This window comes from Cyclopterus lumpus, chromosome 18 (assembly GCF_009769545.1).
Source record: "Cyclopterus lumpus isolate fCycLum1 chromosome 18, fCycLum1.pri, whole genome shotgun sequence".
Taxonomy (NCBI): domain Eukaryota; kingdom Metazoa; phylum Chordata; class Actinopteri; order Perciformes; family Cyclopteridae; genus Cyclopterus; species Cyclopterus lumpus.
Genome location: NC_046983.1, coordinates 14,357,485 through 14,373,633, shown reverse-complemented (window position 1 = coordinate 14,373,633; position 16,149 = coordinate 14,357,485). Strand labels below are relative to the sequence as shown.

The 16,149-nt window shown below is 44.5% G+C and overlaps 1 protein-coding gene across 8 annotated transcripts; it reads left to right on the top strand.

Annotated features, from left to right (window-relative positions):
* The first annotated feature begins 580 nt into the window (after positions 1-580).
* Positions 581-16,135, top strand: mtmr1a (myotubularin related protein 1a). 8 transcript variants are annotated; one of them, XM_034557451.1, is made up of 19 exons: positions 588-890; positions 2,008-2,110; positions 2,190-2,213; positions 2,946-2,969; positions 3,892-3,960; positions 4,649-4,736; positions 5,190-5,284; positions 5,378-5,485; positions 5,581-5,679; positions 5,888-5,971; positions 6,872-7,021; positions 11,498-11,686; positions 11,771-11,956; positions 12,042-12,200; positions 12,299-12,346; positions 12,522-12,614; positions 13,646-13,803; positions 14,001-14,133; positions 14,751-16,135. In XM_034557451.1, the coding sequence occupies exons 1-19, from the start codon at positions 784-786 to the stop codon at positions 14,910-14,912; spliced, it is 2,079 nt and encodes a 692-aa protein (XP_034413342.1). In that variant the 5' UTR covers positions 588-783; the 3' UTR covers positions 14,913-16,135. The 8 variants fall into 8 exon arrangements, with proteins under 8 accessions (XP_034413346.1, XP_034413342.1, XP_034413349.1 ...); XM_034557458.1 differs by having other exon boundaries at positions 14,005-14,133; positions 14,751-14,862; XM_034557454.1 differs by lacking the exon at positions 588-890 and adding an exon at positions 1,227-1,312.
* The last annotated feature ends 14 nt before the right edge of the window (positions 16,136-16,149 follow it).

The following is a 16,149-nucleotide window of genomic DNA, read 5'->3' as shown; positions in this document are numbered from 1 at the left end:
AACGGAGTCGGGAAATCAGACATGTCGGCTTCCCTCTTTATTAGTTGTTTTCCGAAGTCCAGTTACTTTTCCTCTCTACGGCAACCCCGAAGGGACATATCATCTCCAATACAAAACACATGAGACAGTCTGTTACACTATCATAGCTACAATTACCGTCACACTAACGCTTATATTTTGTAACTTTTGCTAATTAGAAAAAAACGGTTCAACAGTTTAAATTGTGTAATATATATGCACTGGAGCTACGTCGAATCAGAGACACTGTTATTTTGATTCAGGAAATGTTATGTGTAATATTTCACAGTGGACGAAATATTGGGGAAAGGCAACAATTGAACGAATAAATAAAAAATAAGCACGGGAATGGACGACGAATGAAATATGCTTGTAATATGGAGCCCACTCACCTGTCCATATATATATATATATATATATATATGTATATATATATATATATAGACCTTCTCGTTACCTAAAATGTAATTGTTTGCCAGTTGTTGACAGCCTCCCCACAAAGCCCCGCCTCCTCTCATCCTCATCTCGTCCTCGCTCCGAAGCTCCGCCTCCTCACACGACTGAGATGAGACGCAGCAACCCAATGACAGGAAGCGTTCTCAAACATCTACGGCGAGCCTCGAGCCCTGACGCAGCCGAACGAGCGCGCGCTGAGGGCGGACATTGGAACTAAACCGAGGGTTTAATTTGGACCGCGTCCTCGCCTCGGAGGGACTCGCCCGCCTCCTCCCGTAGTGGCCTCGAGAGTAAATAGTTGTCTGGCAGATGGAAAAGCAGGCCGGAGCTGCCGGAGCGGCGGACGGAGCAGGGCCGAACAGAAAGCTCTGGGGCTCGCCCACAGGCGGACCAGCCTCCGGTGACTCCCTGGACAGGTGAGTGGGCTCCATATTACAAGCATATTTCATTCGTCGTCCATTCCCGTGCTTATTTTTTATTTATTCGTTCAATTGTTGCCTTTCCCCAATATTTCGTCCACTGTGAAATATTACACATAACATTTCCTGAATCAAAATAACAGTGTCTCTGATTCGACGTAGCTCCAGTGCATATATATTACACAATTTAAACTGTTGAACCGTTTTTTTCTAATTAGCAAAAGTTACAAAATATAAGCGTTAGTGTGACGGTAATTGTAGCTATGATAGTGTAACAGACTGTCTCATGTGTTTTGTATTGGAGATGATATGTCCCTTCGGGGTTGCCGTAGAGAGGAAAAGTAACTGGACTTCGGAAAACAACTAATAAAGAGGGAAGCCGACATGTCTGATTTCCCGACTCCGTTTATTAACATGTTGTAAGTGCACGCTCGGTTACAGTAGTGTAGCTACAGGCTAAAGGTGTCTCTAAAGTACCACGAGAAGAAAGGCGACAGCTTATCAACAGTAGTCTACCAGACATACAGTAAGACAGACAGACTTGCAGAGAGTCAGACATACAGACAGACAGGCAGACATATAGTACATGCTAGTACAGTCAGACAGGCAGGCAGGCAGACAGTAGCTGTTACTACAAGGCGAGCTGGTGTGGAGTTGGCCACGAGCGGCTGGGACGGTACAAGGCCAAGAACTATCAAATGATCCATCTCTTTTTAATGAAGTGGTCATTTGTTTACTAAAATAATACATGTCAGTTGAATTGTTTTCCTGAATGTGAGATTTAGAATCAAAGGTCCAACCACTTATTTCAGTCCCCTCATATTAGTTTAGATTGTAATTTGATCCAGAATAAGATTTTTGTGAGCATAATATCCGCTCAATGTATTAATAGTAATGCATTAAATGTCTGCACAGTACACCCACGGTCCCCTCAAGACTGAGCTAATATATATATATTTGAAAACAAGATAAGTAACAAGGAATTTCAATATGATTTAATTTTCTCGCAGGAGAGACCGTGTTATAGAATTTAAGCTAGGCATGGTAATCTTTTTTGTTGTTGTGTTTGTTGCAATCCTCTTTTACAGCCATTAATAAATAAAATGCTGTTCAGTCCAACAGGTTCTCATGTGGATTGGTGTAAACAGCTGATAGCGGCCACCATCTCCAGTCAGATCTCAGGATCAGTCCCGCCGGACATCGACAGGGACAACAAGGTAGCTAACACACACACACACTCTCACTTTCACTCTGCTGACAGTATTTCTGATTAGTGTGTGTTTTGTAACTTGATAGGCTAGGAGAAGACCAGATTTCATGGTAAGGCCGGCAGAAATATGTGTATATGTGCGCGTGGGCAGAGCTTTGTCTGTTAAGTGTGTATGTACTGCGTAACAGCTGCTGTTGTTGTTGTTTAGACAAAGCGACAGCTGAGCTGCTGTGCAGTTTGTCTTCTGTCTGCTAGTTCAACATACCCTGGGTATCTTTCAGTTATCTGTCTAACCCTAAAACGGTTATTTTTAAACTAGGGTCGCCGCCCCCGATGGCCATTAGAGAGAATGTAGCTTCAAGGCACTTCCTTTAACTTCCAGAACCAGTGGTTGCCACCTGGTTTGGAGTCTCTTGAGCTTTCTGCCTCCACCCCCAATTTAATAGCGGTGAATAGAAAATAGCTTGTGTTAAAAAAAAAGACCCTTTTTTAAAAACAAGACACCGTTTCACAAATAGTGCTCAGTGCCCTTTAGTCGTCACGTCTGTAGAATGAAGTTGGACGCAGCGCTTCGCTGTCGCTTGTTGGGCTTTTCAACACACATTTGCTCCGCCGTCATGCAGCTCTCCTCTCGCCTCGTTGCGTTTGCTTTTGGACGTTTGCGCCGACCACGGGAGGGCCTCCTTTTACTGGTGGACGATTTAAAGAGGAAGAGAAGATGCAATGCCTTGCAGTAAAAGTGACCCTCTGTTTGATATCGGAGCGTGAATGCAGTGGATTCCATTTCACATGAACTTCATTTGTCGTGTGTGTGTGTGTGTGTTTGTTCTCGGTGTCTCCAGGTGTCCAAGAGGCTGACTCCCAGGGTAAGAGTTGTAGTCTCATCAGCTTGTCTTCTCTTGAATACTGTACATTTCACAGCCTCAGGCTGAAGCTACCGTCTAACATGTGTTTCCTTCTCGTTGAACGGAGGATGCACAGCGAAACGGGAGTAATGAAATGGTGCGCTTCGCTCCAGTGATGCAAAGATCATACGATACTTTGAATAATCTACAGAGTGTGAACGTTCCATTTCATGTAGCGTAAACAGGATGTGATCGGTGAGGTCTGAGGTCAGAGGGGCTTCCTGATTCACTTCATCTCGGGCCAGATCCAGCTCAGTCTGCCTCCTCCTTTTTCTTCTTCCTCTTCCTCTGTACCTTTCTTCATGCTTTTTATTTGCCCTCCACCCCTACACACTCCATCCCTCTTCAAATGAGGCATTATGGGTACACCATAACACCTCAATGAATCAAGTTAAGTTCAGGGTGTTCATTCATCAGTGTTTCACTTTTTCAGTGACCTTTTTCCAACACTTGTGATGTATTTTTCCATTTCTGTACTGCAATGTTTTCTTACTTGTATTGTATTGTATTGTATAGTATAGTATATAATATATACTGATATTTAATTGGTTTATATAGTGATGTGATTGGACCACATTGAAACCTAAATTGTCAGGCGATAGCCGGCAGGTTCAGCCTGCTCCAATGTGATTGGTCAACATTTCTCAGAACACGTCTGGTACCAGGGTCCTACAGAACCGATTAGCATGGGTTGTGTGCTGCACCATAAAGCGGGTCACATCTGTGGATTACATCATTATGTGGACACAGAATTCTGTACATCTTTGCAGAGTGAGGGGAGTGACGTAATAACATGTAGACGTGTAGAACTATGTCCATTTACTGTGTGATGTCTCTCTCTCTCACTTTCTCTCACTTTCTCCATGCTGGCTCTCCCCGGCAGCAAGATTCACATGATGAAGGGCTTTGTTACCATGGAGATAGTGATTCTGAGCATCCTTCCAATGCTTCGGCAAGTCTCTCTCTCTCTGTCTGTCTGTCTGTTGGCTCCTCCTCCTCCTCCTCCTCCTCCTCCTCACTCTGTCCTGGTCTGCATGCCTCGTTGCCTCCTTCTGTCTCGGCTCCCTTCAGCGCCACTGTCCCGAGGAAGCAACGGCAGAATCACATGCGTGACATACAAGTTTGGAGTTGGAGGAAGAAGCTGTTGAGTTGCATTGTGGGAAGTGTAGGATCCAAGGCCGTTGGAGCTCGGCCTGTATGAGGGACTAAAAGTCAGGATATCTCTTTGAGATTGTTGGAACTCATTTATTTATTTACCGATTCTGAACTTTCTTCTCTGTTGCCTAATTTCTAACATCCCTTTTTATATATTTTAAATATCCCATTCATATTTCTCTGTCATCAGTGTTGTGTTTGTGTTGTGTGTGTGTATATATATATATATATATATATATAATTTTTTTATCAGTAAATACACAAATGCGTTAGAGAGAAATTCCCCAGGATGCACTGCTGCTGGACAGAGGTTGAGTCGCTAACAGTGAATAGCATTCTGCTACGTGTTAGCTTGTGGAGGATGTTGTCTAAACGCGCGTAGAGAGAGGTTAGCCGTGTGCTACACACTCAGTGAGACCCTGTCAGTGTTGGTGGTGCAGGACTAGCCTGTTGTGGTCCCACTGATCGGTCCGTGTTCTGTGCAGAACCTTCCAGTTTCGAGATACGGGGCGCAGACCACGATGTTCCAGAACCAGGTTCCTCTGCTCCCAGGAGAGACGGTCCAGACGACAGGTGAGTTCCTCACCCCGGTGTTATGGAATATCTGGTTGTCCGTTGTGAAGCCTGATCTAAACACTCTTGTGTTCAGCACTTAGAGGTGCTAAATTCGATATTCTGAGTATATTAATGATAGCTGCCGGCTCAGATGTCGCCATGTTGAGAGCCTCGTGGAGTCAATAGATACGCTCTAAATTCCAATGAGAACAGGTGGAGGGAGGAAATAAATATTATTATATTATTTCTAAAAAGCTTTTTAACAGATATAAAAATAAAAAAGTTATGGAAAGATTATTGTAGCAAGAACTTTATGAATGAAAACTATTAAACTCACCAGATTTAATTAGCAGATGTTTTTTTCTCAGGCCGTCCGTAGAGTATTCATATTCATCATGTAGTGCAATGTATTTCTTTTCTTACCTCTACATAAATCAATACATTTTTGTTTCCTTGTGTGCTGACATGCAGTCATGGATGTGATATACATCTGTCCGTTCAGTGGTCTGGTTAATGGAACCCTTACCATCACAGACTACAAGCTCTACTTCACCAGCGTGGAACGGGTACTTCACATTCCATTTATTATGCAACACCTTTTCATTTACAATCACAGTGCGTGTGTGTCTTTGTATTAATATCAGTCTGTGCACATGCAGGAGTCTCCGTTCGTCCTCGACGTGAACCTGGGGGTCATCAGCAGACTGGAGAACATCAGTGTTCCCAACCAGGGAGAGGTCACCAAAGGCCTGGAGCTGGTCTGCAAGGTACCAGAGGATCAGGGAAAGCCTTTCTGCATTAACTGTGATGAGTCGGCGCTGACGCACAATGATTTTGTGCCCCCCCCCCCCCTTTGCACCAGGACATGAGGAGTCCCAGGTTCGCCTACAAGACGGAGGAGGGCCATCCGGATGTGGTGGAGCTGCTGGCCAAGCACGCCTTCCCCCTCTCCCACAGCCTGGTCAGTCTCACTAAACACAGTTGGCAGTATTCACCAGCGGGATGCCAGTGAGGGATCATGTCACCGTTTTTGTACTCATCTTTTTGTACTTTTTGTTGAGATGAAATAGGCGACTTGACGACGTCAATTAGGTTTTGATGGCAACAGATCGACTATTTGAAATGAATAATGAATAAATGACTTGATGATGACTAATGCTCTCTTTCAGCCCCTGTTCGCCTTCCTGTACAAGGAGCAGTTCCCCGTGGACGGCTGGAAGGTGTACGACCCAACGGCAGAGTACAGGCGCCTGGTAACTGCCCCGGCTGTCACATCCATCCCTCACTTTCTATATACACTTGAAGGAAAATCAACAGTCATGGTCAATGGAAACTCAACACTTCCTGCTAGATTTTGACATTAAAAGCTGACCACGACAGGCAGGGATTAAGCCACACGGAATACTTTAATGTGACATTTCTGCACAGGAAGTGTTGAGTTTGATTGGCAGTAGCTTCAAGGGAGGGTTCGGGTGGTCTGAAGTACTTAGCCATAGTCAATATATTACTACAGTAGATGGAGTTTGGAGGAACTGACGGGAGGAAATGAGTGGGCTGCTGTGTTTAGGTGTTTGTTATAGTTAGAATAGTTTCCGACAGGAAATTGAGCTGAAAGTGAAACTTATCCATACAGTTTTCTTTTGTTTAATTGTTTGAGTCCAGTGGCTTTGGAGAGATCATAGATCCGTTTCTCGGTCAGTTCCTGTCTGAATACACTGACTATAGAGGAACCCGCTTCAAAACATCCAAACTATCCCTTCAACAGTGATGGAGAACCTGCACAAATTGAAGAGGATGGAAATGATTAGTGAATGGGGAAAAAAAGTGTTTTGTGTGTACCGATGAAGGTACCCTCATACTAAGTGATACACATGTACCGATAAAGGTACCCTCATACTAAGTGATACACATGTACCGATAAAGGTACCCTCATACTAAGTGATACACATGTACCGATAAAGGTACCCTCATACTAAGTGATACACATGTACCGATAAAGGTACCCTCATACTAAGTGATACACATGTACCGATAAAGGTACCCTCATACTAAGTGGTACACATGTACCGATAAAGGTACTCTCATACTAAGTGATACACATGTACCGATGAAGGTACCCTCATACTAAGTGGTGTGTGTGTGTGTGTGTGTAGGGCCTCCCCAACGAGAGCTGGGCCATCAGTAAGATGAACAGCAGCTATGAGCTGTGTGACACCTACCCCTCCATCCTGGTCATCCCCACCCACATCACAGAGGACGACATCAGACGGGTGGCTGTGTTCAGAGCCAAGCACCGCATACCGGTCAGTCGGAGAAGCCCATATAACAATAATTTGAATAATATTGTATATATGTATATACAGTGGGTACAGAAAGTATTCAGACCCCTTTAAATGTGTCACTCTTTGTTTCATTGCAGCCATTTGCTAAAATCAAATAAGTACATTTTATTTCTCACTAATGTACACTCAGCACCCCATCTTGACAGAAAAAAACAGAAATGGGCTTATCATAACAGTAATAATGTATGCTTATTACGATATATACTACCAACACTAACAAAGTCAAGGAGAGTCCACTGGCAGGGTCACCGGGTTAGTGTTTTGATTTTGTACTTATTGACGTTAAATAAATTAATAATTTAAGGCAGCTCCAGGTCGCTCTTGACCTTTCTAGGAGGCCCGTTGTGCTCCAAATATAGCTTGAGGAGATTTTATTTTTTAAGACGCACTCAAAATACACCTCGAGTGCACTGTAGCCAAAACCAACACAAGATAACCGACTCTCAGCATTAAACCCATGTGTTCCTACTGGAGACCTATATCTCATATTACTTTTCCTTATTAATTCAATTCAGTTTATTTTATATAACTCAATATCACAAATTACGACTTTACCTCAGGGGACTATTAGTCTTGGTAATTTCCTTAAACAGCTGGTCAGTTTTTAGCAAGCGTTACTCAAACAGGAAATAATTGTGAATTAGTTTGGGACTATTTTCAGTAGCGGATTAATATTCAATTCAGTTTATTCTCTGAGGCAAATTACAAATTTGCCTCAGAGGGCTTTACAATCTGTACACATACGACATCCCTGACTTTTGACCTCACATCAGATCAGGAACAACTCCGGCAAAATAACCTTTCACAGGGAAAAAAGGGAAGAAACCTTCAGGAGAGCAACAGAGGAGGATCCCTCTCCCCGGATGGACAGATGCAATAGATGTCATGTGTACAGAATGAACAGCATTACAAAGTTACATAAAGACATTACATGAATATGACAATGTATGAATGGAACTCCAATCCATGAAACAGAAGGAGGTAGAGAGGAGGGGGGGCGGGGCATCAGCAGGGGTAAAAACACGAGTCCGGCTCACCAGGCATCAGACACCTCCAGGTCCAATGGACCCTATGAGATGTGAAGTCACAAAGACTCCGGGGAGGAAGCAGAGTTAATAAGGTGCAATGGACAGATGTAAATTCATCCATAAGGAGAGAGAGAAGAGGAGATAGGTGCTCAGTGTATCCTAAAACATCCCCCTGCAGCCTATAAGCCTATAGCAGCATATCAAGGGGCTGGACCAGGGCAAACCTGATTCAGCCCTAACTATGAGCACTATTAAAGAGGAAAGTCTTAAGTCTGTTCTTAAATGAGGTGACTGTGTCTGCCTCCCGGACTGAAAGTGGAAGCTGGTTCCATAAAAGAGGAGCTTGATAACTGAAGGCTCTTGCTCCATCCTACTTTTTAGGACTCTGGGAACCACGAGTAGCCCCGCATTTAGTGAGCGCAGCTCTCTAGTGGGGCAATATGGCTCATATCACCAATCAAGGCTTTGTAGGTGAGGAGAAGAACTTTAAATGTGATTCTTGATTTTACAGGGAGCCAGTGCAGAGCAGCTAATACATGAGTAATGTGATCTCTTTTCTTAGTTTTTGTGAGTACACAAGCTGCAGCATTCTGGATCAACTGGAGGGATTTAAGAGACTTATTAGAGCAGCCTGATAATAAGGAGTTACAGTAATCTAGTCTGAAAGTAACAAACAACAAACTCGGGAACCAGCTTTTCTGCATCTTTTTGGGACAAGATGTGCCTGATTTTTTAAATGTTACGTAGTTGAAAAAATGCAATCCTTGAGATTTGCTTAACATGGGAGTTAAAGGACAAGTCCCGGTCAAAGATAACGCCGAGATTCTTTACAGTGGTGTTGGATGCCAGGGCAATGCCATCTACAGAAACCACATCACCAGATAATTGATCTCTGAGGTGTTCAGGGACCAGTAAAATAACTTCAGTTTTGTCTGAGTTTAACATCAGGAAGTTGCAGGTCATCCATGTTTTTATGTCTTTAAGACATTCTTGAATTTTAACGAGCTGGTTGGTCTCCTCTGGTTTGATCGATAGATATAATTGAGTATCATCTGCATAGCAATGAAAGTTTATGGAGTGTTTCCTGATAATGTTGCCCAAAGGAAGCATATATAAGGTAAATAAAATTGGTCCAAGCACAGAACCTTGTGGAACTCCGTGATTAACGTTGGTGGTCATTGAGGCTTCATCGTTTACAAATACAAATTGAGATCGATCTGATAAATAGGATTTAAACCAACTTAGTGCGATACTTGAAATGCCAATCGACTGATCCAGTCTCTGTAATAGGATGTCATGATCAATGTTGTCGAACGCAGCACTAAGGTCTAATAATACCAGTACGGAGATGAGTCCTTTATCTGATGCAATTAGGAGGTCATTTGTAATTTTCACCAGTGCTGTCTCTGTGCTGTGGTGTTTTCTAAATCCTGACTGAAACTCCTCAAATAAACTATTCCGATGTAGAAAGTCACACAATTGATTTGCGACTACTTTCTCAAGGATCTTAGAGAGGAAGGGAAGGTTAGAGATCGGTCTGTAGTTAGACAACACCTCTGGATTAAGAGTGGGCTTTCAGGAGAGGTTTAATTACAGCTACTTTGAAGGAATGTGGTACATGGCCTGTTAGCAAAGACACATTAACAATATCCAGCAGAGAGGTGCCAATTAAAGGCAACACATCTTTAAGCAGCCTCGTTGGGATGGGGTCTAAGAGACAGGTAGACGGTTTAGAAGTAGAAACCGTTGAGGACAATTGGTCTAGGTTAATGGGAGAAAAGCTATCCAAATATACACCAGGGAATACAGCCGTTTCCAAGGCCACTCCTCTTGATGACAGATCGGCAGTAGTTGAGGGCAAGAGATCATCAATCTTGCCTCTAATAGTTAAAATCTTTTCATTGAAGAAGTTCATGAAGTCATTACTACTGAGGTCTATAGGAATACACGGCTCCACAGAGCTGTGACTCTCTGTCAACCTGGCTACAGTGCTAAAGAGAACCCTGGGGTTGTTCTTATTTTTCTCTATTACTGATGAGTAATAGGCTGCTCTGGCATTACGGAGAGCCTTTTTTTATGTTTTAAGGCTGTCTCGCCAAACTAAGCGTGATTCTTCCAGATTGGTGGAACGCCATATGCTTTCGAGCTTTCGTGAAGTTTGCTTTAGGTCGCGGGTCTGAGGGTTATACCAGGGAGCAAACCTCCTTTGCCTCACTGTCTTTTTCTTCAGTGGGGCTATCGAGTCTAGTGTCATTCTCAGTGAGCCTGGAGCACTATCGACAAGATGATCAATCTGGGACGGACTCAAGTTAGCACAGGAGTTCTCCGTCACATTGAGACGTGGTATTGAATCAAATGCAGAAGGAATCACTTCTTTAAATGTAGCTACAGCACTGTCAGTTAGACATCTGGTGTAGAAACTTTTGACTAACGGTGTACACTCCGGGAGTATAAACTCAAAAGTTATGAGGTAATGGTCTGACAGAAGAGGGTTCTGTGGGAAGACCTCCAAATGCTCAATGTCAATGCCATATGCAAGAACAAGGTCGAGGGTGTGGCCAAAGCAGTGAGTGGGTTTCTGTACTCTCTGACAGAAGCCAAACGAGTCCAATAATGAGATAAATGCAGCACTAAGGCAATCATTATCAACATCCACATGAATATTGAAATCTCCTACAATAATAACCATATCAGTTTTAAGGACTAAACTTGATAAACACTCTAAAAATTCTGATATAAATTCTGAATATGGACCTGGTGGCCGGTGCAGTATAACAAATAGAATTGGCTGTAATGTTTTCCAGGTTGGATGTGAAAGACTAAGAACAAGGCTTTCAAATGAGTTGTAGTTTAGTTTAGGTTTAGGATTCATTAATAGGCTTGAGTCAAAGATGGCTGCTACTCCACCTCTTCGGCCGGTGCCTCGAGGAATGTGAGTATTAATATGACTTGGAGGAGTTGATTCATTTAGGCTGCTCGGATGGAAGTGCAGAGAAGAGTGGAAGAAATATATTTTCTGCTTCTGCTTCCTGATCTGAACTCTGGGTCATGGATTAAGTCCGCTAATCAACTTGGCCATGTTTGCAGAAATGAGACGCGCTCCATCCCAAGTGGGATGAATGCCATCTCGACTCATAAGATCAGGATTTACCCAGAAAGTCTGCCAGTTATCTATGTAGCCCACATTGTTTGGACAAGCAGCGGTTGAATGACGATATGCGGCTATACATGTCATCATTGATCAGATTGGGGACATTTACATTAATACACATTTGATGTTCTCCTGGGTATGTGTGGCAGCAGCACGGTGCTTATGGACGGTGTTATTGAGTCAAAATAAACAACGTTGTTGTGTTGATGAAGGGACATGTCGCTCAGGGCAACAGCGTGTCAACTGCTCTCCCTCCAGATCCTGTCCTGGATTCACCCGGAGACCCAGGCCACCATCGTGCGCTGCAGCCAGCCGCTCGTCGGACCATCGGACCGCCGCTGCAAAGAGGACGAGCGCTTCCTCCAAATCATCATGGACGCCAACGCCCAGTCCCACAAGCTCACCATCTTCGACGCCCGGCAGAACACCGTGGCGGACACCAACAAGGTGCGGCGCGCCGACAGTTCTCCGGATTCTCTTCAAGTTTAACATTGACTCATTTACCTCTCCCCCCCTTCACCCCGTGTGTAGGCGAAGGACGGCGGGTATGAGAGCGAGAGCTTCTACCCCAATGTGGAGCTGAACTTCCTGGAGATCCCCAACATCCACGTGATGAGGGAGTCTCTGAGGAAGATGAAGGACGTGGTTTACCCCACCATCGATGAAGCCCACTGGCACTCCGCTATCGACCAGACGCACTGGCTGGAGTACATCCGGGTAATGCTCACGACAGACGGGTTGTTGCTTCATCGCTGTGGGTGGATTTTTACTGTGTGTGTGTGTGTGTGTGTGTGTGTGTTAGCTGTTATTAGCAGGAGCAGCAAAGATAGCCAATAAGCTGGAGTCGGGGAAGACGTCGGTGGTGGTGCACTGCAGTGACGGCTGGGACCGGACCGCTCAGCTCACCTCTCTGGCCATGCTGATGCTGGACAGCCACTACCGCACACTCCGAGGGTTCCAGGTCACGCCAACACTGCAGCGCAATGATCCAGGCCAGGAGTCTTCCTCCCCGCAGCGTGATGACGCTCTCTCTCTCTCTCTTTGTGTGTGTGTCTGCAGGTTCTGGTGGAGAAGGAGTGGGTCAGCTTTGGACACAAGTTTGCCGCCGTAAGGAACATTGTGAAACCAAATCAAACATTTTCCTGTGTCGTGACAGACGAGGAACACGTTGGCTCTAGATTCATTAGAGATAAATGCCTAGAATGTACACACTCCATGATCTCGTTCCACGCATCAAATTCCTTGACGCCGTGTCCATTCAAAGTTTTTCTTTCCGTCGCAGCGCGTCGGCCACGGCGACGAGAACCACGCCAACTCTGAGCGCTCGCCTCTCTTCGTCCAGTTTGTTGACTGCGTCTGGCAGATGACCCGACAGGTAATGCACAGGAAGTTAGGTTGAGCACGCAGAGCGTCTGCTCAGAGACAAGGCAGTTAGGAAAGGAAGTGAGACGCTGTCTGCTCAGAGACAAGGCAGTTAGGAAAGGAAGTGAGATGCTGTCTGCTCAGAGACAAGGCAGTTAGGAAAGGAAGTGAGATGCTGTCTGCTCAGAGACAAGGCAGTTAGGAAATGAAGTGAGATGCTGTCTGCTCAGAGACAAGGCAGTTAGGAAAGGAAGTGAGATGCTGTCTGCTCAGAGACACACTTAGGAAAGGAAGTGAGAGGCTGCCTGCTCAGAGACAAGGCAGTTAGGAAAGGAAGTGAGAGGCTGTCTGCTCAAAGACACACTTAGGAAAGGAAGTGAGAGGCTGTCTGCTCAAAGACACACTTAGGAAAGGAAGTGAGAGGCTGTCTGCTCAAAGACAAGGCAGTTAGGAAAGGAAGTGAGATGCTGTCTGCTCAGAGACAAGGCAGTTAGGAAAGGAAGTGAGATGCTGTCTGCTCAGAGACAAGGCAGTTAGGAAAGGAAGTGAGATGCTGTCTGCTCAGAGACAAGGCAGTTAGGAAAGGAAGTGAGATGCTGTCTGCTCAGAGACAAGGCAGTTAGGAAAGGAAGTGAGATGCTGTCTGCTCAGAGACACACTTAGGAAAGGAAGTGAGAGGCTGCCTGCTCAGAGACAAGGCAGTTAGGAAAGGAAGTAAGAGGCTGTCTGCTCAAAGACAAGGCAGTTAGGAAAGGAAGTGAGATGCTGTCTGCTCAGAGACAAGGCAGTTAGGAAAGGAAGTGAGAGGCTTTCTGCTCAGAGACAAGGCAGTTAGGAAAGCAAGTGAGAGGCTGTCTGCTCAGAGACAAGGCAGTTAGGAAAGGAATTGAGATGCTGTCTGCTCAGAGACAAGGCAGTTAGGAAAGGAAGTGAGATGCTGTCTGCTCAGAGACACACTTAGGAAAGGAAAGGAAGTGAAAGGTTCAAGAGAAGTCTTTATATGTCGATATCTGATGGCAGATGTGCTTCATGACTTCTGTGCAGTTCCCAGCAGCCTTTGAGTTCAACGAGCTGTTCCTGATCACCGTGCTGGACCACCTCTACAGCTGTCTGTTCGGCACCTTCCTGTACAGCAGCGAGCAGGAGAGGGCAGCGAAGGAGGTGCAGACCGACACCGTGTCCCTGTGGTCCTACATTAACAGGTAACATACTCGCCACCTTGATAAGAGTGAGAGCGGTACGAGTGACTGTCTTGACTGTTCCAATGTCCCCCCCCCCCCCCCCCCACCCCCCCCCCCCCCCCCCCCCCCCCCCCCCCCCCCCCCCCCCCCCCCCCCCCCCCCCCCCCCCCCCCCCCCCCCCCCCCCCCCCCCCCCCCCCCCCCCACCACCACCACCAGCCAGCCTGAGGACTTCACCAACCCCTTCTACGTGGACTATGAGCACCACGTTCTGTGTCCGCTGGTTTCCTCCAGACATCTGGAGCTGTGGACGGGCTACTACGCCCGCTGGAACCCACGCATGAGACCACAGGTACGCAAAGTCCACGGCAGTCAGACCTGAAGGACACTCATGTCTCTATGGGCCAACTGCATGCTACTCTCCTGGATTCCACTAGGGGGCGGTGCTGCCGTGTTTGATGTAATGCATCAAGATCATGGACATATCCCAGACTGACATCATTTTAAAAATGCCCTTAATATGTATAAAATAACAGTGGCGTTATGTCCACAAACTGTCATTTAAATTATTACAGTGCGAGTGGTGACAAGTAGCCGAATGATGTTGATTATGACGTTTACAATTACATCAGATTGAATCAAATAAACCTGTACTGATAATATAATGCTGTTTACTAATGTACTCATGATAGTTCCTTTGTTACTTACTGCAACCAGTTATTTTAGTTTTATTTAAAAAAATAAATAAACAAAGCACATAAAAAATAGAATAACAAATAATCAACTAATATTCTTTTAATCGATTAATTTGTTTCACTTCTAAACAGAATACTTCATACTGTAATTGATACAATTCCAACTTGATGCTCATAACATCACACACACACACACACACACACACACACACACACTAGTATTCCTATCTGTCTTAGAGAGCCCATGAGGTCCTCTAACCCGTCTGTGTTTCAGGTGCCGGTGCACCAGACGCTGAAGGAGCTGCTGTTCTTGAGAGCAGAGCTCCAGAGGAGGGTGGAGGACCTGCAGAGGGAGGCCACCTCTCGCTCCTCATCCTCCTTCTCCGAACATTCCCCATCACACACCGCGGGAACTCCTCTGCACTCCGCTGTCTGACACACACTCACAGTTGAATGCATGTTTTAGCCCAGTTACTCCAAATACTGATGTTTACAATGGGAAGGAGGCTTTTACAAGGAGATTTGTAATGTTATAATAACATTCTTAAATACACTTTTAGCAAAGTAAAATCATCTCCTGGAGATAAAAGTTTAAAAAGTATTTAAAGAAAGTATTAAAAATGTAAGGCGCCCCTGAAGGGACAAAGGGGAACAAAAAATATAGATGTGTGGAAAATAGGTAAGAACGTTTGCGTATTTTGCCCTATGGTTATTGCAGTAGTTTATGAACCACTGAATCTGATACATTTGGGGTTTATCAGACCACAAATGAGACAACAATGAGCGAGCTAGCTTTGTGCTCCTAAACATTACGTTCATTACATTCAGTGTCCCGTATCTCTATTTTCAAGCTACTGCAGCTGTCACTCAAATGTTTCTGGGGAGAACACCAACGTTTTTTTTCGACTAGAGGCTCCGTAGAAACTAGCCTGACACAAAGCCTGTGTTTATTATTTATGTTATTTAATAATAATAAAAATTCTCCAAATTCCAAAAGACCAGCTTCTCGATACTGGGTTACTCTTACTGTTCGTATGAAGAAATACTTCTCTTTGTGTCAGGGAAAAGCTGCCAGTAAAGACCTGTCACGCCTCCTCTTCCTTTGACCTTGACTCGTGAGACAGTGCTCTCCAAAGTCACAGGTGGAAAAAGAAAATATACAAAAATTATATATATATTTTGGACTGGGAACCGAGAAAGAATAATGATGTTGGCATCGTAATCCCTCACCTGCTTCCTATTTAAAAATAGCCTTTTTTAATTTAATCTTTTCTTTCTTTACATTGCTTTTCCATGTGCCAACTGTGTCACTGGTGCGCCCCCCCAAAACCACTTTGTCTTGTACTGTCAATCATTAGTATTTCTAATCAGTGTTTCTCACAAATGAGCCAAACTCCAGATGTGGAGAGCGGCTCACGCTAGTTAGAAATAAGCACATTGTTTATGTATGATTTGTCTATTTTATAAAATGTAGTTATTCTAATGCTATTTAACCTATTAACACACTGTCTACCTGTGGCATGCGATCATGCACATCTTCTTTTTTTATATGTCTGTAATGTGTCTAAATATGAGAAGTTAAACCTCCTAAATGAGCCATAATCACTTCTGACATTCCATTAAAAAAAATAAAGAAAAAGGTAAGAATTCCAAACTCCAGTCTCTTGTCTTTT